The following is a 22842-nucleotide window of genomic DNA, read 5'->3' as shown; positions in this document are numbered from 1 at the left end:
GTCTGTCTGTCTCCCTCTCTCTCTCTCTCTCTCTTAACTGAGAGAAAAAAATAGAAAAAATAGTATTTGGATCCACATCACGATAGTTTTATACCTTGGTTATGCACGCTCTTGAATCGTGTACTTAATACAATGTTTTTTTTATTTTTTTATTTATGTGCTATGAAAGACATTGTTGACAAGTTAATATAACACTATAAATATATGTGCCAATGTGTGTGAGAGCTGCAGTTCTGTTCTGACAGACTCACATCTCTTCACTTCATTGCGCAAAATATTATCTGCAAAGTCCTATCTGCAGGAAACAGAGTTTCCATATTTGGTGGCATACACTCCACTCACCACAATGCTATGAGAGCTGCAAAGAAATTTCGTTTAGCAAGAAAGAAATCCTTAAAGAACTCTGCACTATCTATGACAGCCCTCTCGATGTGACTGTGTAAGTTCCCTGCCTTGCGGAAACAACTGAAGATGATAAGAATTACTCACATAGGAAGAACACATTTGGTAAGAAATTTGGATTACAGTTTCACTTGCAGTGAGGGAGCCTTCCTTTTAGGTGAAGGAGTTGACGTAGAGACAAAAGCGGTATAGCTGAAAAAGATGGAGGAACACCGGATTCATATGATAATACAAATGATGGGTCTCCTGCTATTTGCTCTCCCACATTACTCTGACACCTTAAATCTAAACCTGGTTAACTTCACTGAATTCTCTGGCCCTGAGGGAAGCTTCTTTGGCTTCTCTGCAGATTTCTATCAGTTTAGCAACAACACGTGAGTATTGCAATGTACTATTTGGTAAGTTTTGGCTATGCTTCATTCAGTAGGGTTTGCATAGTTTTTATGGTATCTGTAAACTACACTATATATACAAAAGTATGTGGACACCCCTTCAAATTAGTGGATTCGGCTATTTCAGCCACACCCGTTGTTGACAGGTGTATAAAATCGAGCACACCGCCATGCAATCTCTATAGACAAACATTAGCAGTAGAATGGCCAACTGAAAAGCTCAGTGACTTTCAACGTGGCACTGTCATAGGATGCCACCTTTCCAACAAGTCAGTTTGTCAAACTTCCGCCCTCCTAGAGCTGCCCCGGTCAACTGTAAGGGCTGTTATTGTGAAGTGGAAACATCTAGGAGCAACGTCTCAGCCACGAAGTGCTAGGCCACACAAGCTCACAGAACGGGACCGCCGAGTGCTGAAACGCGTAGCGCGTAGAAATTGTCTGTCAGCAGTTGCAACAATCACTACCGAGTTCCAAACTGCCTCTGGAAGCAACGTCAGCTCAATAACTATTCGTCGGGAGCTTCATGAAATGGGTTTCCACGGCCGACCAGCCACACACAAGCCTAAAATCACCATGAGGAATGCCAAGTGTCTGCTGGAGTGGTGCAAAGTTGGCCGCCATTGGACTCTGGAGCAGCGGAAACGCGTTCTCTGGAGTGATGAATCACGCTTCACCATCTGGCAGTCCGACAGACGAATCTGGGTTTGGCGGACGCCAGGAGAACGCTACCTGCACCAATGCATTGTGCCAACTGTAAAGTTTGGTGGATGAGGAATAATGGTCTGGGGCTGTTTTTCATGGTTCGGGTTAGGCACCTTAGTTCCAGTGAAGGGACATCTTAATGCTACAGCATACAATAACATTCTAGATGATTCTGTGCTTCCAACATTGTGGCAACAGTTTGGGGAAGGCCCTTTCCTGTTTCAGCATGACAATGCCCCCGTGCACAAAGTGAGGTCCATACAGAAATGGTTTGTCAAGATCGGTGATGAAGAACTTGACTGACCTGCACAGAGCCCTGACCTCAACCCCATAGAACACCTTTGGGATGAATTGGAACGCCGACTGCGAGCCAGGCCTAATCGCCCAACAACAGTGCCCCACCTCACTAATGTTCTTGTGGATGAATGGAAGCAAGTCCCCGCAGCAATGTTCCAACATCTAGTGGAAAGCTTTCCTCTTAAGGATCTGACAGTTTTTTTCAATTTTCGCCTAAAATGACATAACCAAATCTAAATGCCTGTAGCTCAGAACCTGAAGCAAGGATATGCATATTCTTGACACCATTTGAAAGGAAACACTTTGAAGTTTGTGGAAAAGTGAAATGAATGTAGGAGATTATAACACATTAGATCTGGTAAAAGATAATACAAACTAAAAAACATGCGTTTTTTTGGTTTTTTTGTTCCATCATCTTTGAAATGCAAGAGAAAGGCCATAATATAATATTGCAGTTTAGGCGCAATTTAGATTTTGGCCACTGGATGGCAGCAGTGTGTGTGCAAAGTTTCAAATTGATCCAGTGAAGTATTGCAATACTGGACTATTTTGTATCAAGTCTGCCCAAATGTGCCGAATTGGTCAATTGATAAATTTTCAAGTACACAACTATAGAGAACATACAACAATTATATGGTAATACAAAATGTAAGTTTACACACTCCCAGGAATGTCATACATGATGGATCATTAGCTTATACACTAACTTTCACACATCTAGATGGCCGGGCGGGGTTGGTGTGGAGCCAGAGACAGCAGGGGTTCAAACTGTAGAACTCAGTTCCTACATTTGAATCTAAAAATGGATTTGATCAAAAAAAACTATGCTACATTTTATCCCTGGGACCCTTAGGATGACAAATCAGAGCAAGATTACTGAATGTAAGTACATTATTTACCTTCAGAGGTGAATGTATCAAACCAGTTGCCGTGATACGTTTTTTGTTGTTGTGCACTCTCCTCAAACAATAGCATGGTATTTTTTCACTGTAATAGCTACTGTAAATTGGACAGTGCAGTTAGATTAACAAGAATTTAAGCTTTCTGCCCAAAGAAGACATGTCTATGTCCTGGAAAGTTTGCTGTTACTTACAACATTCATGCTAATCACATTAGCACATTTTAGCTCAACCGTCCTGTATACGGGACACCGATCCCGTAGAGGTTAATGCCCATGATTTTGGAATGAGATGTTTGACGAGTAGCTGTCCACATACTTTGGGTCATGTAGTGTATATGCTGGTATTACTCTTATATTAAATTGGGTAAGTTATGTGGTGTTTGAATGGCTTTTCATCAGATGCTTGTCTGAAATCTCAGAGGTTATTTTAACCCTATTTTTTTCTGTCCCACAGCATCAGTGTTGTGGTTGGGGCCCCCAGAGCCAACACAAGTCAGCCAGGAGTCACTGAGGCGGGGGCTGTGTATCTCTGTCCCTGGGCACAGACAGGAGGCGCCTGTACTACCATGACCTTTGACACAAAAGGTAAACATTTACGTATCAACAGTCAAATTCATGCATTTCTCTATTTTTTACTGATGCTGTAGCATACTGTAGATCAGTAAGTACAATACAAGTCAAAAGTTTGGACACACCTACTCATTCAAGGGTTTTTCTTTATTTGTACTATTTTCTACATTGTAGAATAATAGTGAAGACATCAAAACTATGAAATAACACATATGGAATCATGTAGTAACCAAGAAAGTGTTAAACAAATCAAAAAATATTTTATATTTGAGATTCTTCAAAGTAGCCCATCTTTGCCTTGATGACAGCTTTGCACACTCTTGGCATTCTCTCAACCAGCTTCACCTGGAATGCTTTTCTAACAGTCTTGAAGGAGTTCCCACATATGCTGAGCTGTGTTGGATCATTGTCCTGTTGAAAAACAAATGATAGTCCCACTAAGCGCAAACCAGATGGGATGGCTTATCACTGCAGAATGCTGTGGTAGCCATGCTGGTGCCTTGAATTCTAAATAAATCACAGACAGTGTCACCAGCAAAGCACCCCCACACCATCACACCTCCTCCAGGCTTCACGGTGGGAACCACACATGCAGAGATCATCCGTTCACCTACTCTGCGTCTCACAAAGACACGGGGGTTGAAACCAAAAATCTCATATTTGGAATCAGACCAAAGGACAGATTTCCACCAGTCAAATGTCCATTGCTCATGTTTATTGGCACAAGCAAATATCTTCTTATTATTGGTGTCCTTTAGTAGTGGTTTGTTTGCAGCAATTCGACCATGAAGGCCTGATTCACGGAGTCTACTCTGCACAGTTGCTGCTGAGATGTGTCTGTTACTTTAACTCTGTGAAGCATTTATTTGGGCTGCAATCTGAAGTGCAGTTAACTCTAATGAACTTAACCTCTGCAGCAGAGGTGACACTGGGTCTTCCTTTCCTGTGGCGGTCCTCATGACAGCCAGTTTCATCATAGTGCTTGATGGTTTTTGTGACTGTACTTGAAAAAACTTTGAAAGTTCTTGATTTTTTCCAGATTGACTGACCTTCATGTCTTAAAGTAATGATGAACTGTCATTTCTCTTTGCTTATTCGAGCTGTTCTTGCCATAATATGGACTTGGTCTTTTACCAAATAGGGCTATCTTCTGTATAACCCCCCTACCTTGTCACAACACAAGTGATTGGCTCAAACGCAGTAAGAATGAAATAAATTCCACAAATTAACTTTTAAGGAGGCACACCTGTTAATTGAAATGCATTCCAGGTGACTACTTCATGAAGCTGGTTGAGAGAATGCCAAGAGTGTGCAAAGCTGTCATCAAGGCAAAGGGTGGCTACTTTGAAGAATCTCAAATATATTTTGATTTATTTAACACTTTTTGGTTACTACGTGATTCCATATGTGTTATTTCATAGTTTTGATGTCTTCACTATTATTCTACAATGTAGAAAATAGTAAAAATAAAGAAAAACCCTGGAATGAGTAGGTGTGTCCAAACTTTTGAATGGTACTGTAAGTAAAGTAGGTATTTATTTATTCTGGGCTCAATTACAAAAAAGGTTGACAAACTGAGCTGTCTGATGTAAATACAGGTGATGAGGTTTATCCTCACCAGAACTTAGGGATAAGGTCTTCAAAGTCCCACCAGTGGTTTGGAGCTACTGTGCGATCCTCCGGAAACTACATTGTGGTGAGTTTTTCCAGCCATTGTGGCACAATACTCTTCCCACTCTCTCTGACTCTTTGAATTCTCATAAACCAGTCACTCATTGTGTTGTGAGTCTGAAGGCCGCTGTATACAGTCACTGTGCAGTATAGAATGCATCAGATATCGATCCTCTAAATCTTTTACACATCCCCTCTCCCTCCCTCGATTTATTTTATTTCCTCTCCCACTGTCATTCTCCCTTTATCATTATGTTTCTACCAACCACTGACCCCCTCTCTCTTTCGACCATTGTTATGTTTGTATGCCTCTGCTCATTCTCTAAATCCCTTTGTTTTACCCTTCTATTTATCTCTATATCACTTTCCTTCTCCCCCACTTTCTCTTTCTCTCTCTCCTCCCGTCTCTCTCTCCCTCCCTCACCCTGCGCCAGGCCTGTGCCCCCCTGTTCCACTGGAACGTGATAGACGTGGGTAAACGTGACGAGGCCCAGAACACTCCAGTGGGGAACTGCCTAGTGTTGAACACACTGACGGGGAAAACGGTTGACTTCTCCCCCTGCAAAGAAGTCATGACGGAGAAGGTTTACAAAGCCCTGAAGTACAGTAAGAGATATTAGTCATGCCATTAGTACCTGTACAGTACAGTACTTTTGTCCACTAAAAACTTAAAGGCTGCATTTATGCATTCAGCCCAATTTTGATCTTTTACCACTAATTGTTATTTTGACCAATCAGATTGGGCAAAAGATCAGATTTGGGCTGCCTGTGTTAACGCAGCCAAACAAGCATCCAGTCAGAACCGTGGTGGTAATTTAGTATTATTCTCACTGCTATGCCTCAAAACGACTAGGGCATTCCTTCTTAAAATAGCTGACTTCATGTTCACAAGTTTGCCTGCTGGTCTTTCTTTCTACTCTGCGTGTTTTCATCTTTAATCCTAATCTTGATTCTCAGATAACGACAGACGATACTGTGAAGTGGGATTTAGCTCCGACATAACAAAGGTGCCCACACTCCAAACTTTTTCTTTTTGATTCATATAATGTTATATATTGCACAGTAATGTAGCAGAATAGATCAGTAATGGTTAGATCCACATAGTTTATGATATTTTAAGGTAGTAATTACACCAACAGTGTTATGATACCATCTATAACAATAATTTGATTTGTTTCTTGCTGTACTATTCTAGGAGGGAAGACTCCTTATTGGTGCCCCTGGAGGCTACTACTTTCAAGGTAACATGTGTCATCTGGTGTTCGGAGTGTGTTAACAAACTTATTAGCCTGGTTAAACCAGATTGAACCATTCACTGCGGTAAAACAGTGATGAGTGCAGCGTTCAGTCTGGTTTAACCAGGCTACAACATGGTGTCTTCCATAATTGCATTCATCAACACTCCTAGGTAGAATGTGTACATTAATAGCCCTGTTCTTAGGATGTCTCTGGGAAGATAATGGTTGATGATGACTGAGTATGATGAATTATCATGTTACTAGTCTCGGAAATCCCAGACCTAGAGCAACAGCATGTCAGAACATTGTGTGGGAGGCAACCCGTCTGCTTTATTTTACTAATATCACTGTGGAATATTATGAAATAAATACGTATAAACATTACTAAAGTGTCTTCCCCAAATGCTGATTGCGGTGCTTAACCTTTCTGTTGCAGGTCAGATCATCAGTGCAGGACTGCTTGACATTGTCAACAGTGCCAAGAGACAGAATGCCAAACCTTATGTGACAGGACAAACCCATTCCCCTGAGACTGGTGGATACGATCGTTACCATGGTAAGAGGGTTACACTCAAGACTTGTGGTCTAAAGCAATTGTTTTCAAGCCTCTTCTCAGAGACGCCCAGATGTTTCACTATTTTGTTGTAGCCCTGAACTAGCAAACCAAATTCACCTAATCAAGGGCTTGATGATTAGTTGACAAGCTGAATCAGGTGTGCCACCCCGAGAAGATGTTTGAGAACCACTGGCCTAAAATATTCAGTCCAATGATATTCAGAGACATTCTCATTAGTTCAATAAACCAGAAAGGTTGATGCGTTACACTGGTTCGCCAACAGGGTATTCTGTGGCCACTGGCGAGTTCACTGGAGACTCAATACCAGGTGAGAAAGTTTCCGTCAAAAGTGTCCACACAACCAGATAATTACTAGCCTGGCTCAGTTTGTACTATCATTCCAACTCATTGTCATGCCAAGCATTTGTTCATGTTTGGCATGACATGGAATGGCAAGGAGTGGAATGTTAGCACATGGCACAGACTGGTGCCCAGGCTAGAGAATAACTTCCTACACTTTATGTGCCTGGTAGTGATAGTGACAGCTGCACAAACCTTCAAACATTTGTCGGTAAGATACAAAAGGTTGAAACATTTCTCAATAATTAATGATTGTGTTTTAAATCCAGTACAAGTATTTATTTTCTGTTTCAGATTATGTGGTTGGGGTGCCTAATGACCGCAACACAGCAGGAACAGTAAGGGCCAGCTCCTGACCTAAATAGATCTTAGCACAACATTTTACTCAACATATCATATTCCATATTCACTATAACAAATATATTTACTACGACATTAGCAAGAACCGCCACATCCTCAGCCGGCTAATCCAGTGTGTGAAGTTTTGCGGAGTGTTTGAGTTAGCTTTGCGAGGCAAAGATGAAACTGAGGGCTCCACCAACCCTGGTAAGCCAACACTTTTGAGATCAGTCAATAAATGCTTCTGGTATTGACTTATATGCTGCCCCTGTCTTCATGTTGTTGCTGGACATATCTTTTTTTTAAATGTGTGTAGGTCACCTAAATCATCAGAAAAATTGCCCCTCCTGAGAATTTTTTCAGGAGCCGCCACTGCACTCATGGCACTCTTTGTCTCTTGTCTCCCCAGTGAGGTCGTTACAGTTCAACTCTTTGGGACAAACTGGTCACTGTGAAAACGATTTCCTTTTTTTTTCAGCTGACCTCTTTCCCTGAAAATAGTTTTGTTTCTTAGGAGTCGCCGTGATATGAAAGCAGACGTCCTGGCTGTTAGCAAAGGGCAATCAATCCCATGGACTATTTTTGTGACGCTTTCATGAGAAAGTGCTATCGATCATGTATATCTTTTTTCAGAAGTTGTTTCATGACCCTATATTTCTTACGTTTCAAGGCTAGAAAAATAAGAGCTTGCAACTTGTTACTATGAATCTTTGTTGCCTCACAGATCTAATTGTTGGTGCATGGGGAGTCAATAAGATTGCTGTGTACAGGTAAAGTAGTGTGAGATAAACAAACAGTTTATATGTTACTTTAAATTAACTCGAGAAATGTTATCTATAGCAGGATTAACATTTGCATTCACAATGTACCCACAACGTCTGTTCAGTGGAATGAATGTCTATTAGTATTCTACAATGTCTATTTTTTCTCTGTTTGTGTGGGGTTGAACCAGGGCTCAAGCCGTGGTGATGGCCAAAACCCAACTCTCCCTCTACCCTGACTTCTTGAACCCAGATGTGAAGGAGTGTGAGCGCCCCACCACCAACGAGCCTGTGGCCTGGTAAAGATTCTCCTCATACCAGAGTATCATACCACTAGTGTGGGCATTAACCATAGCTGCGGGAAGTAGTTTGGGGGTTGGGGTGCTGCGTTGATTCTTATTATTTCATTATTGTATTTTTTTAAGGGTGGGGAGTGCTGAAAAAAGATTTGTGCCTGCACTACAGACGCTATATCGGTCCGCTAATAGCACTATTAACGGTCCAGTGCAATATTTTGTGAACAAATGTTTAAAAGTTGTATTAATATTATTTTTTATTCCGATTTTTTTAGGGGGTGCCGCAGCACCCTCAGCACCCCTACTTCCCGCCGCTATGGCATTAACCCAACTCACCTCTGCTGCAGGAATGTTTGTGTATTTTTGGCCAACTGGGAAGAACATTTCTGATGGACAAATGTTGGTGGGCATGGCAAGCATGCACATGTTGGCACTATGTAGAATTCCTGTAGTATCCTAAGTGCCGAACACATTATTGAGATGTGTGACATGCCTGGACAGTTCCTGGTTGTGTTAGACCAGTGGCGGCTCCTGAAAAAATTCTCAGGAGGGGCAATTTTTCTGATGATTTAGGTGACCTACACACATTTAAAAAAAAGATATGTCCAGCAACAACATGAAGACAGGGGCAGCATATAAGTCAATACCAGAAGCATTTATTGACTGATCTCAAAAGTGTTGGCTTACCAGGGTTGGTGGAGCCCTCAGTTTCATCTTTGCCTCGCAAAGCTAACTCAAACACTCCGCAAAACTTCACACACTGGATTAGCCGGCTGAGGATGTGGCGGTTCTTGCTAATGTCGTAGTAAATATATTTGTTATAGTGAATATGGAATATGATATGTTGAGTAAAATGTTGTGCTAAGATCTATTTAGGTCAGGAGCTGGTTATAAGTTCTGTTCCTATCCAATAACAATGGACAAAAGGGTCCTATCTTGTCAGCCTTGTCAGCAGGTGGCCAAGGACAACACCCACGCCATAGGCCTCTCAGTTCTTCCAACTCACGAGTTCTTGCTCTGAGGACACACACACACACACAAACACACACACACACACATCATCACTGTTAAACACACACACACACACACACATCATCACTGTTAAACACACACACACACACACACATCATCACTGTTAAACACACACACACACACACACACAAATCCCCTCTCTTAGGCTGAACATTTGAAGACAGAGAACCCGACTCAGAGCCAATGCAACAGTGACAGTAGCCTGGAGGTGACCTCGCCCAACTCATCAGGACCAATCAGAAGATCAGAACTACTAGATTGAACCTACTTCATTTATTGCATAAAATGTCTGCACACAATGTTTCGGGGCTCTCTTCAGATAATAATAATAATAATAATAATAATAATAATAATAATAATATGCCATTTAGCAGACGCTTTTATCCAAAGCGACTTACAGTCATGCGTGCATACATTTTTGTGTATGGGTGGTCCCGGGGATCGAACCCACTACCTTGGCGTTACAAGCACCATGCTCTACCAGCTGAGCTACAGAAAGTGGATACTCATGGGTGCGCATTGCAATTGTAAAATGTCAACACAATTGGAGACACCACGTCATTTTTGGAGACATGTTATTGACAGTAAACTATTGTAGATGCGACTGCTAACTAAATAAAACATTTTAGCTGGCTAGCTAATCATCTTAGCTAAATGTGGGGCAAACAATTCAGTTATTTACCGTTAATTTGAGGGATTGGGGTGAAAGAAATCGAGTTACATAGTGATACTTTACGATATACTGTATTGACAATATCGCAATATTTTAGCGCTAGTTGGCTGTACCTGCACCAAAACACCATTATTGTTCCTTCATAGCTTGTTCTCAATCTTTTCACATTGGGAGCCAATTAGTTTTCAGCACTTTTATTTCCATGACTGATCAAAACTCGTTCTCATGGCTTTCTGATCCCTCTGCAACAGACATATGGTGCGCAATAAAATCACAGTATCGAATCGCAATACGTATAGAATCATGAGACTCGCAATGCTGATGCATATATCTTATCGTGAGGTTCCTGGCAATTCCCAGGCCAAGTTCATTTGCCACAACAAATCTCTTCGCTAGCAAACGCGATGTCTTCTCCAAAACGACAATGTGTCTCCAGCAATGTTTACTTTTTTGACGTTCTATGGCATCTCCACTTTCCAAGCATATATGACCACATGTAATATTTTGGTAAGTGATGCAAATAGTGAACTATGTAGGGCCAGGATGTAAAATATATGTAGCTGCAGCAATTTCTCTTATCTGATATGGATATGCTTAATTTATAGCTCCCTAAGAGTTTGACGAACGGGTCCGTGAACGCGATTCCAGATATATTTACCTCTGAATAAACTGCCTTTATTACACCATATCCACATCCAGTAAACTTGTGATTATCAACACTAACCTCATCGTTGTGGCGGCGGACAGCTAGCCTGTATCCCTCGTCATCCAGTTGAGTGAGTGGCAATGTCTTTTTTCGTTCGTACCAATTTTTGGAAAATCCTCGGGTGTAGGACTTTCCGCCTTTAGTAGAAACCTGTTGAATTATTAAATTTGGTCTGGGAGGTCCTAATTGTTTCGTTGCCAATTTATCTTCATTTGTTCGCCGACAAAAAGGAACTTCTTTCAAAGACACAATCGAGTTGGACTGAAGCCTAGCCATTTTGATAGTAGTAGTGAATTGATTGAGGCTGCTACCTGGTCTTTTCTTAGTTACGTTCATTCGTGGTTACGTTATGTATGACGAAAGCGCGTAAGTGCAAGCCCACAGACACCCATAGAGAATGTATTGAAAGCTTTGAAATGTGAAAAAAATAGATTTTACATGACAGGCTATGAGAGACTTCTGGGCGATTTTCAACCTGACTGAAATCGCCCAAAAAACGGGCGGGGCCATTTGAAGCACGACTTTAGCCTGATTTGACATTTAGTGGCTGTCAGATCAGACGTGAACACTGATAACTGCTGTTGCCGTGATATAATTTTTTATAAATTTATAAAAAAAATATATAATTTTTTTTTTTTTTTATTTTTTATAATTGATTAGAAAAAAAATCCCTTCCTTTTCCCGTTTGGCAGTGCGTCGCCCATATCGCCCTATTGAACAAGCCGTCCCTGTGTTAGACTGATCTTTCCCATGATGATGTGTGAATTTGTTCTTTTAAATTCAGAATGACATTATGACTGTCTCTCTTCTTACAGCTTCACAGTCATGATGTGCATTAGTGTGTCTGGCCACAGCATTCCACAGGAGATAGGTAGGAGATGCATACTGAAGTCATTGATTCCTGTTGAAACATACATATTCTCTTTGAGTTTGAGTTTTCTGTTTGTTCAAGATACTGTAAATCCACTCTTGTAGTTCTAGATGCAGAGCTTCAACTGGACAAGATGAAACAGCCAATGGCCAGGAGGACCCAGTTGCTGCAGACCAATCTGCCCCAAGAGTATTTCCAGCTAACCATTCAGAGAGATGTGGGAGTGGTCTGCAGGAACCAAACTGCTTACCTAAGGGTGGGTTGCTTTTGACAATTTAGCCAATTTATAGGCCTGTATTTTGTTTATAGAGTATTACAATGGTCAGTGCTCAAAACCTGAATGTTGCAGCATTGTTCTTACCAGGCTGATGCCTCCAAGTGGCCATTCACTGAAGTGACACTACAACAGGCTCCAATACTATTAGTAACCTCAGAAACATGTAGTGAACACTGCCATTGTCAGTGGCAACAGACAAACCTGAAAGGGGAGTAGATTGATATTGTCTTAACACAACATGATCCACTAAACTGCAGTAGATTTTTACTGAATTTAAATTGAATTAAGGGTAAATTGCATCAATGTCAGTACTGCATCCTGTCTCTCTTTCCAGCATGAGTCAGAGTTCAAGGACAAGCTGAGCCCCATCTTCATCTCCCTGAACTACAGCCTGTCCAACTCCAACTCCCAGGAGGCCTTGCTGCATGGCCAGAGAGCTGTGGTCACACAGGTGACATCACACATTATATTCTAAATGTATTAATACATTTTAGTTTGCAAAGGAATAACATTTTATAAGTGGTGATTACACAGTTGTAACTTATGAATTAGCCTACGTGTTTCTTTGTTTTGGTATACAAATGTGTCTATGTGTCTGTGTGTTGTACAGACCAGGATCATTCTGGACTGCGGAGAGGACAACATCTGTGTCCCTGACCTGAGGCTGACTGCTGAAGCGTGAGTGTCAAACTCCCCTGAGGTCCACATCACTTAGTAGTGTCATCTGTTTTCTTGGTCAATCTACATTTTCAAGACTTTTAACAAGTGAGATCTCATGGGATCAGTGTGCTGGAAAATAGGGTTACGTTATTTGTACTACGAACCATGCAGGTAACGGAATATCAGGGAAATGATTGTCTAGTTAGAGCATTTTATTCCTGTCTACTATACAACCCTTTACGCCTCTACCTTTGACCCATCCTCAGAGGTACCGACCGTCTTCTGATAGGGGATGACCACCCTGCCCTGTTGGTCATCACAGCGGAGAACAGAGGAGAGGGGGCCTACGAGACCGAGCTGGAGATAATCCCACCAACCAACATACACTACCAGAGTATGGTGACTGATAGAGAGGTGACTGTCACTCTCCTGTTCATAATAAAAGGGAATTGTTAATAGAGTGATATCAACTGTCCCACGCACGTGACCTGCAGGAAAAACTCTGAGCCCAGAGTTTTGCTGGTCAGGTTACGTGGTCAGCATAACCTACTGGCTCTACGTAAAACACACTGTCTGCATCTGAAATGGCACCCTATTCCCTATTTAGAGCACTACTTTTGACCAGAGCTTCATGGGCCCTGGTCAAAAATAGTGCACTATATAGTGAATAGGCTGTCTGAGTTTGCCATCTCTCCCAGGGCTTCAGCAGGTTGATCTGTGCTCAGAAGAAGGAGAACCAGACAGTGGTGGTGGTCTGTGAACTGGGGAACCCTATGAAGCAGGGCCAGAAGGTAACCACCATGTAATTATAGTAAAAGTAAATACCCTTGAACGTGCCTTGCATCTCCTGTTTCTGTAGCATGAGGCAGCTTGATGGACAGGACACTAATCTATCACAGGGCCTTAACCCCAATCTCCTTAATGCTGTCTGAGTGCCAAGCAGAGACTCATCGGGTTCCATTTTTACAGTCTGTAGTATAACTTGGCCGGGGATCGAACTCCCAACCTTCCAAACTCTGGCCGGACACACTGAGTTGGCATAGAGTTACATCTAAAATAATAGTAATTCAATAGGATTTCTGTGGTAACCACTAACCATAGCTAGTGCTAGGGGAGAGGTGTGAATGTGTTACCGAGACATGTCACTGTGTGCTCTGGTTTCCTGTGAATGTGTGAAAGCATCAAGAAGGCTTCCGGTCGTTCTGGGTCTTCGCTGTCAACGGACGTGGATGACATGTGACTGTGTGTTTACAATAGCTTTGTTGTCCTGTCAGTCTGAATGATACAGTACAGTATGTTCTTCTCTCTGTCTGTCGTAGCTCCAGGCCGGTCTGTTCTTCAGCGTGGGGAACCTGGAGGAGGTGGAGAGCCAAGTGTCATTCACATTACAGATCAAAAGGCTAGAACAACACTTTCGTCCCGATTTGTGATTTTAATGCCCTCAATGCCCCCAAGGCATTGTTTTTATGGTTTTTATGTAACATTTGAATGTGAGAATTCAAGATAATATTTAGTGTAGAGTGATCAACACAATGTAAGGCATATTTAGAGTCTCTGAGATACACATGGTTTACATGCTGGTTAATCCTGTCGTCTGTATTTTAGACATTCAAGGTGTCAGCTGAAGGTTCATGGCTTTTCTAATGAGACAAGGGAAATGTTCTACACTCATTCAGCTTCTCCGTTCCTTTATTATCTCTAGCAAGAACAGCCAGAACCCTGACAGTAACGTAGCCCATCTGAGGATTGATGTCAGCGCTGTGGCAGCTCTGGAGATGCGGGGGTGGGTGGGCCTTCCTTCATTCTCCTCCAATTATCATCAGAGCCATAAACTGTGCTGTTTTGTGCTACCATGGCAACGAGCACTCCTCCTGTGACCTTAGACACACTTGCTGTGTGACAATTCAGAGCTGCCTTGGCAGACTAGTAGCAGACTGACTATCTAATATCCAAAAGGGATTAGTGATGTTTGCCATTGGAAGATGTTGTCCTAATGCGAGCGTATTACAGTACAGTAACAGCATGGTTTCCTCTTGTCCTTGTAGTTGTTGGCTTTCCCAGGACACGTAGTTACTAATTATCACCAGGGCTATTTAACTATAAGACCGAAAGGTGCAAATTAAGCATCCTGAAGCAGTCTGATCCCTATGTCCCACTGAGATCAGTTAGAAACTAGGCAATATATTGGATCCCGGATCGGCTGTCTGTGCTGCCATGCATGACAACAACCATATAAGCATTGGCAAGACAGCAAAAAACAATCTGGGACCAGGCTAGTGTTATCAGTGTTGTCCTCAGTGTTTGGTCCACCCTTGTAGCCTGTTGTTTTTTGGACAGGGGCTCCTCTCCACCTGAGTGTGTCCTGCCCATTGCCAAGTGGGAAGAGAAGGAGCAGCCTGCTGACCTGGAGGAGGTTGGCCCACTAGTGGAACATGTCTATGAGGTAACCTTATTATGGTTTACTCAGGTTCACTCAGTGATTCACTCAGAAAAGAAACAATGCATTTAAGACATTTGTCTCTCTGGGGTTGGTGCAGTTTCAGGCCAAAATGCGTAACATCTATTTGAAGAGTCCATAAGGCCCTTATAGAGCATGTTTTGTATTCGTTATGTCATTTATACAAAGACAATGAGATCCAACTTAGTGAGTGAAACCTGAAAGCATGTGTTTTTGTGTTGAAACACTCAGTTGAGGAACCTGGGTCCGAGCACGGTCAACGCCAGGGTGGAGGTAGAGTTCCCCACCCGTCACCATGGAGACTTCCTGCTCTATGTGTTCGCCAACGCCTCTGAGGATTTCCTCACCTGCCACACTGACTCCCCTGACATCGACCCATACCAGGTGAGAGAGGTAGCCATGTTGTGGCCCTGCAGTGTGCCAGACAGCAAATCTTTCTATAGCGGGAAAAATATGTTTTATTTAAAAGGAAATCACTATTTTATTTTATATTTGCCTTAAATAGAAGCAAAACCACATGTTCTATTCATTCTTTTCATATGAAATTGGAGTACACTCTTCTGTTTTGGCAGTTGGTGAAGACTGGGAATGCTACTGTTGGTACAGTGTACAAGGTCAAACAGAATGAGGTGGCACGGCCGGAGACACAGCGCAAAGAGACCGTTCACGTGGTAAACAAGTGTCGCCTCATAATGACATGCATCAGTGTACTTCTGACAGCAATACAATCAAACTGTCTTGTCTTTACTTGATGCTGTACAGTAGGCTAGTACCACTTTGCTGCAATTTCAGTGACAACTTGCAATATTCTGTATATGCCACAAGAGGGGGATGTACAACAAAATATTGCATCTCTCAGGTGGATGGGGACATTCCATTGATGTGTTATGGGGGAAACAAGTTGACTCAGTTCGGTGTGGTCCTCTCTCGATTTCTCCACAGAACTGCACCAGTGGAGATACCTGTCTGAGGTTTGTGTGTGAGGCCACAGGTCTGGAGAGAGGCTGGAGCGCTGTGGTGAAGGTGATGTCCCGACTCTGGGTACAGACTTTCCTGGAGGTGAGTGAGTGAGTGAGTGAGTGAGTGAGTGAGTGAGTGAGTGAGTGAGTGAGTGAGTGAGTGAGTGAGTGAGTGAGTGAGTGAGTGAGTGAGTGAGTGAGTGAGTGAGTGAGTGAGTGAGTGAGTGAGTGAGTGAGTGAGTGAGAGAGAGAGAGAGATCCAAAACTGAGATGTATGGGTAAACCACTTCTCCAATCTTTTTGGCCCTATAACAAAGAACAAACAGAAAAAAAATATACATGATCAAATGGAAATCTTAGAATCAACTATTAAAGACTACCAATGAATGAACTACAGGACAAAATACAAACCCTCCAACCCAAAAAGGCCTGTGGTGTTGATGGTATCCTCAATTAAATGATAAAATATACAGACCACAAATTCCAATTGGCTATACTTAAACTCTTTAACATTACATTTACATTTTAGTCATTTAGCAGACGCTCTTATCCAGAGCGACTTACAGAAGCAATTAGGGTTAAGTGCCTTGCTCAAGGGCACATCGACAGATTTTTCACCTAGTCGGCTCGGGATTAGAACCAGCGACCTTTCGGTTACTGGCACAACGCTCTTACCCACTAAGCTACCTGCCGCCCCCACATCATCCTTAGCTCTGGCATCTTCCCCAATACAGGACTGATCACCCCAATCCACAAAAGTGGAGACAACTTTGACACCAATAACTACCGTGGGATATGCGTCAACAGCAACCTTGGGAAAATCCTCTGCATTATCATTAACAGCAGACTAGTTAATTTCCTCAGTGAAAACAATGTACTGAGCAAATGTCAAATTGGCTTTTTACCAAATTACCATACGACAGACCATGTATTCACCCTGCACACCCTAATTGATAAACAAACAAACCAAAACAAAGGCAAAGTCTTCTCATGCGTTGTTGATTTCAAAAAAGCTTTTGACTCAACTTGGCATGAGGGTCTGCTATACAAATTGATGGGAAGTGGGGTTGGGGGAAAAACATAAGACATTATAAAGTCCATGTACACAAACAACAAGTGTGCGGTTAAAATTGGCAAAAAACACACACATTTCTTTACACAGGGCCATGGGGTGAGACAGGGATGCAGTTTAAGCCCCACCCTCTTCAACATATATATCAATGAATTGGCGAGGGCACTAGAACAGTCTGCAGCACCCGGCCTCACCCTACTAGAATCTGAATTAAAATGTCTACTGTTTGCTGATGATCTGGTGCTTCTGTTACCAACCAAAGAGGGCCTACAGCAGCACCTAGGTCTTCTGCACAGATTCTGTCAGACATGGGCCCTGACAGTACATCTCAGTAAGACAAAAATAATGGTGTTCCAAAAAAGGTCCAGTTGCCAGGACCACAAATACAAATTGCATCTAGACACTGTTGCCCTAGAGCACACACAAACTATACATACCTCGGCCTAAACATCAGCGCCACAGGTAACTTCCACAAAGCTGTAAACGATCTGAGAGACAAGGCAAGAAGGGCCTTCTATGCCATCAAAAGGAACATAAAATTCGACATACCAATTAGGATCTGGCTAAAAATACTTGAATCAGTTATAGAACCCATTTCCCTTTATGGTTGTGAGGTCTGGGGTCCGCTCACCAACCAAGAATTCACAAAATGGGACAAACACCAAATTGAGACTCTGCATGCAGAATTCTGCAAAAATATCCACTGTGTACAACGAAAACCACAAAATAATGCATGCAGAGCAGAATTAGGCCGATACCAGTGAATTCTCAAAATCCAGAAAAGAGCCGTTAAATTCTATAACGACATAAAAAGAAGCGATTCCCAAACCTTCCATAACAAAGCCATTACCTACCGAGAGATGAACTTGGAGAAGAGTCCCCTGAGTAAGCTGGTCCTGGGGCTCTGTTCACAAACTCAAACAAACCCCACAGAGCCCCAGGACAACAACAACAACACAATTAGACCCAACCAAATCATGAGAAAACAAAAAGAGACTTACTTGACACATTGGAAAGAATTAACAAAAAAACTGAGAACTAGAATGCTATTTGGCCCTAAACAGAGAGTACACAGTGGCAGAATATCTGACCACTCTGACTTACCCAAACCTGAGGAAAGCTTTGACTATGTACATACTCAGTGAGCATAGCCTTGCTATTGAGAAAGGCCGCCGTAGGCAGACCTGGCTCTCAAGAGAAGACTATGTGCACACTGCCTACAAAATGAGGTGGAAACTGAGCTGCACTTCATAACCTCCTGCCAAATGTATGACCATATTAGAGACACATATTTCCTTTAGATTACACAGATCCACAAAGAATTCGAAAACTAACCCAATTTTTATAAACTCCCTTATCTACTGGGTGAAATACCACAGTGTGCCATCACATCAGCAATATTTGTGACCTGTTGCCACAAGAAAAGGGCAACCAGTGAAGAACAAACACCATTGTAAATACAACCCATATTTGTGTTTATTTATTTTCCCATTTGTACTTTAACTATTTGCACATTGTTACAACACTGTATATATATACATAATATGACATTTTAAATGTCTTTATTCTTTTGGAACTTCTGAGTGTAATGTTTCCTGTTAATATTTATTGTTTATTTCACTTTTATTTACTATCTACTTCACTTGCTTCGGCAATGTTAACATACGTTTCCATACCAATAAAGCCCTTAAATTGAAATTGAATTGAAATTGAGAGAGAGAGAGAGAGAGAGAGAGAGAGAGAGAGAGAGAGAGAGAGAGAGAGAGAGAGAGAGAGAGAGAGAGAGAGAGAGAGAGAGAGAGAGAGAGAGAGAGAGAGAGAGAGAGAGAGAGAGAGAGAGAGAGAGAGAGAGAGAGAGAGAGAGAGAGAGAGAGAGAGAGAGAGAGAGAGAGAGAGAGAGAGAGAGAGAGAGAGAGAGAGAGAGAGAGAGAGAGAGAGAGAGAGAGAGAGAGAGAGAGAGAGAGAGAGAGAGAGAGAGAGAGAGAGAGAGAGAGAGAGAGAGAGAGAGAGAGAGTGACTGACTGACTGACTGACTGACTGACTGACTGACTGACTGACTGACTGACTGACTGACTGACTGACTGACTGACTGACTGACTGACTTGGGGGCCTATAGCATATCACAGTGACATCGTTTCCACACAATTTTTCACTATAGCTACATTCATAGGTGCAAAGTAAAAGCTCTCCAAGACAGCTCTGCATCAAATTAAGATAGCATTTTGTATGATCTTACCTCTTTGACATCAATCTGTAATGATTATGAAACCCTCATTCTGTTTCCCCTAGAGGCCCTATGAGAATTATGTTCTCCACTCTATAGCACGCTATGAGGTTATTGATATGCCCTCTAAGATCCAGCCTAAAGAGCTGCCAAGTGGACAGGCTGAGGTAAAAAATTTACCAAAGTTTCCCCTTTTAACTTTTATTGGTGTGTAGACAACATTTATTTACTAATTAAGTAATTGACTTACTTGAGGCATATACACAACCATATCTCACAAAGCAACCATTTCTTCAGTACTCATTGGAAAAATGAAATTGGAGCCAGTTGACCATCTGTGTATGTGTGTGTAGATCCAGACCAGTGTGGTGTGGAGAGCTCCTGATGGAGAAAAGGAGGTGCCGGTGTGGTGGATCATTGTGGCCGTGGTCTCTGGCCTCTTCCTCCTCGCTCTGCTAGCTCTGATCTTCTGGAAGGTAATGTACTGACATAGTTTAAACAGCAGGTGGCGCAGGATTGGGCCCATAACTGGGTAGCGTTTAGAATGTGCTACTCAGCTATCATCTAAGTATTGATCAGTCAGTCTTTTTAAATTATGTGTTTTTCTCAAACCTGTAACTATTGTTTTAAATGGTGACAATGTAGAGGGGGCATAAAGGAGAATGTCCTCAGTGACACACAAATGAAACCGGAATCAGGATACAATATGTGGAAATGTAAATGTTTTGTGTCTATGCTTCAGGTGGGGTTCTTTAATCGCAACCGTCCCCCATGTGATGATGATGATGATGACGATGCAGAACAGCTAGCTGGTGCTGGACAGTCTGAATACGCTGAGATGTCCCCAAACACAGAGGACAAGCAAGCATAAACAACTACTGTATCACCCTGAAAACCCTGGTGTTTTATGTATTTATTTGATTTGACACAGACGCCAACACTTTTTCTGAGTGTTAAACTGTTTCACATGGTTTGTAAATGTTGCTATGGGCTTCTTGTTTTACTCCCTATAACTGCAAATTTTTTAAAGATGCACCCTAAAGATGTTTTTTAAAGGGTATCTTGCAGCTATTGCATTTCGTAATAGAATAATCATATAATCTTGATTTAACACTTTGTGTCCTTTTGAAGCCAAACTGGCATTCCATTGTTCACAGAAGGGATATCCTTGTTAGTGTGATGGCATCGGCCTGCTCACTAAGTAACCATTGTGTTGGGGAGACCATCATGACTCACTGAAGGCTGAGACAGCTTCCTGTTATTGTAAAGGAGAGAGGGTAGAGGGGAGACCCTAGAGTGACAATAACACTCAGACCAGGCAATTCTGTGTTTATGCAGCCCATGTAAAAAGAATAAGAAATAAATCCCCAGATATGGCAAGAAGGGTACAGTACTTATACCTATTTGTGTGTTTTTGTTACACTGACATTTTATATGCATTTCAATACAAATGCAAATGAATAGTGGCTATTGTGCATGCAAACAGATAGGTAGCCTACTTTTAAGTGAAATGGAACACTGTGTGCTTACATTGTAATTACACTGTCCTCCGAATTTGGTTTGAGATCTTACTTATCAGGGCCCATAGACATTCATAGGGGCTCATCTGTGAACACACTCTACCTTGGTACCGTTAGGGGGCGATCACGACCACCCACTATGCAGAGCAAGCGTCCCCTCCCACGTAGGACAATTTAATTGTGAAGCCACTCTGGAGCGCAAGCCGAGCAAGGAGTGGGCATCCGAGGCAGCGCAGAAAGGGAGCAGTCAATGCCAACCTCAAAAGCAATATGGATGAATGGCCACCTAAGTGGAATTGGTGATGTCGCAGTAAGAATGCCACCGCCCCACATATCTCGTCTTCTTTTTCTCTTTCTTTTTCTCGGCAGTCTCTGGGAAGGATTTGCTAAATCCATTCCGGACAAGGGAGCACTTGGTGAGTTATTCGTAGAGATTCGAGTTTTGAGGGGAAAGTCTATGGTTGGGAATAGGATAGGCTGCTACAGCTAACGCCATTGGCTGTTGTTATTATTTGTGCCCCTTGTCAGTGATGAGGACAGTTATTATGTAACCGTTCATTAATTCCGCTATAACAGGCTACGCACGAATAGATACAATGTAGTCGCCGCATGCTTTAGTCTTGTGGCTACTTCTTTGCATTCGAGAATGGAATAGGGCTTCAGTTTTTAAACAAAGGATCCTGAACTGCAGCCCGCTCCCCTGATGGGCCATCTGTAAGTTAAATATGTAGGTCAATCTAACTTAAAGCTAGGCTATATAGCCTATCAATAGTAGTTGCATTATTCCGTTACGATGTGCGATCTGAGTTGTGCGATAGCAATTAGGCTACGATGAGGAGTCAGCTTAGTTCAAACTTCTATCCCTGCCCAGTCTGTTAACTTTATGTAACTCTGGAAGATCCTAACTAGATATTTTCAATTAGCAAACGGTCAATTGTCAGACACCAATGGTTAGTATAACTATTTGTTATGAAAATCAACTTATTGAGAAAAGCATTCCATGCAAGAAAAATAGGCCTATAAGAGCTTCAAGTCTTTTAGCCGGTATAGCACGAGCTCATGTGTATTTGTGAATGCGAGATGGTCGACAAGCTTGTTTTGGCAGCTGTCATCTGCACGCACCCGTTGTTGTTGTTGTTGTTGTTGTTGTTGTGTCCCAAGAGGCCTCATGAATGGCCAAAGGACATAATGTCAACAATGTTTGTTTGTGGTTAGCAGGACTTTTGACACATTTCAGTTATCCTACTTCAATTCAGTTTCTCTGCAGGAATCATTTCACCATTTTATAGCCATATACAATGTACATTTTTATCATTGATTGTTGTATTATTATTATTATTATTATTATTATTATTATTATTAAATAGACTGTCCTGGGACAGTAGACTAGGGTTTGCAATGAAACAGACTGATATAGGCCTACTGTCTTTCTGCTGTCATAGTAACTGAACAATAGAAGAGGGGACTTCCAAGGTGCTTGAAGTGGATGCTAGTGTCAATGCTTGGTAGTGCTTTAGTGAGTGTCAATGCAATGGTAATTTGTCCATTGTGAATCCTGCCCCATCCCCTCTTAGTGACCTCTGTGTTGTCTCCTGGTCCAAGCACAGTTTAGTTCAAATGCTTTCAATATGTTGCAATTCCTTGTAGATGCCTCTTTTTAGAGCTAAGCAGGCTTTTAGGAAGTCGTGTCCATCATCTATATTTCATTAGCTAAGCTGTTTCCCAACAAAGAAGCCTATTTCTGGAAGATGTGCTTAGTGCTTTGGACAAGTTTGTCAAGATGGCTTCTTAACCCGTACATGTCAAATTCAGTGTGCTTTCATCTTTTAGCTTCTCTAATATTATCTATGAATAATCATAGATTATCCATGTGAATACCGCTAGTTTCACTGACTGAGCAAACTG

The 22842-nt window shown here is 42.0% G+C and overlaps 2 protein-coding genes across 2 annotated transcripts in view; both read left to right on the top strand.

The window, feature by feature from the left end:
• Window positions 1-471: 471 nt before the first annotated feature.
• LOC311138817 (integrin alpha-IIb-like) lies at window positions 472-20816 on the top strand (the record flags this gene model as incomplete). The annotated part of the gene is made up of 27 exons (XM_084173629.1): window positions 472-507; window positions 595-776; window positions 3149-3279; window positions 4863-4960; window positions 5370-5541; window positions 5893-5942; window positions 6131-6176; window positions 6610-6729; window positions 7013-7057; window positions 7384-7437; window positions 8153-8198; window positions 8381-8488; window positions 11712-11767; window positions 11872-12023; window positions 12379-12495; window positions 12655-12722; window positions 12971-13118; window positions 13403-13495; window positions 14024-14103; window positions 14407-14487; window positions 15042-15147; window positions 15394-15546; window positions 15735-15833; window positions 16105-16221; window positions 19483-19584; window positions 19771-19893; window positions 20160-20816. 27 exons carry the CDS (start codon window positions 472-474, stop codon window positions 20286-20288), a joined length of 2712 nt encoding a protein of 903 aa, XP_084029755.1. The 3' UTR covers window positions 20289-20816.
• A 371-nt stretch (window positions 20817-21187) lies between these two features.
• Window positions 21188-22842, top strand: part of LOC311147662 (protein FAM171A2-like) — a gene marked incomplete at both ends in the record, with an annotated part of 71149 nt that continues 69494 nt past the window's right edge. Inside the window, one exon of the mRNA XM_084184409.1 lies at window positions 21188-21353. Within this exon, the coding sequence (XP_084040535.1) occupies window positions 21188-21353 (166 nt within the window). The remainder of the gene's footprint in view (window positions 21354-22842) is intronic.

The sequence above is a fragment of the Coregonus lavaretus genome (assembly GCF_964263955.1).
Source record: "Coregonus lavaretus genome assembly, chromosome: 2".
Lineage (NCBI taxonomy): Eukaryota > Metazoa > Chordata > Actinopteri > Salmoniformes > Salmonidae > Coregonus > Coregonus lavaretus.
Note: the sequence above shows the minus strand (reverse complement) of the source record. Positions and strands in the feature narration are given on the sequence as shown.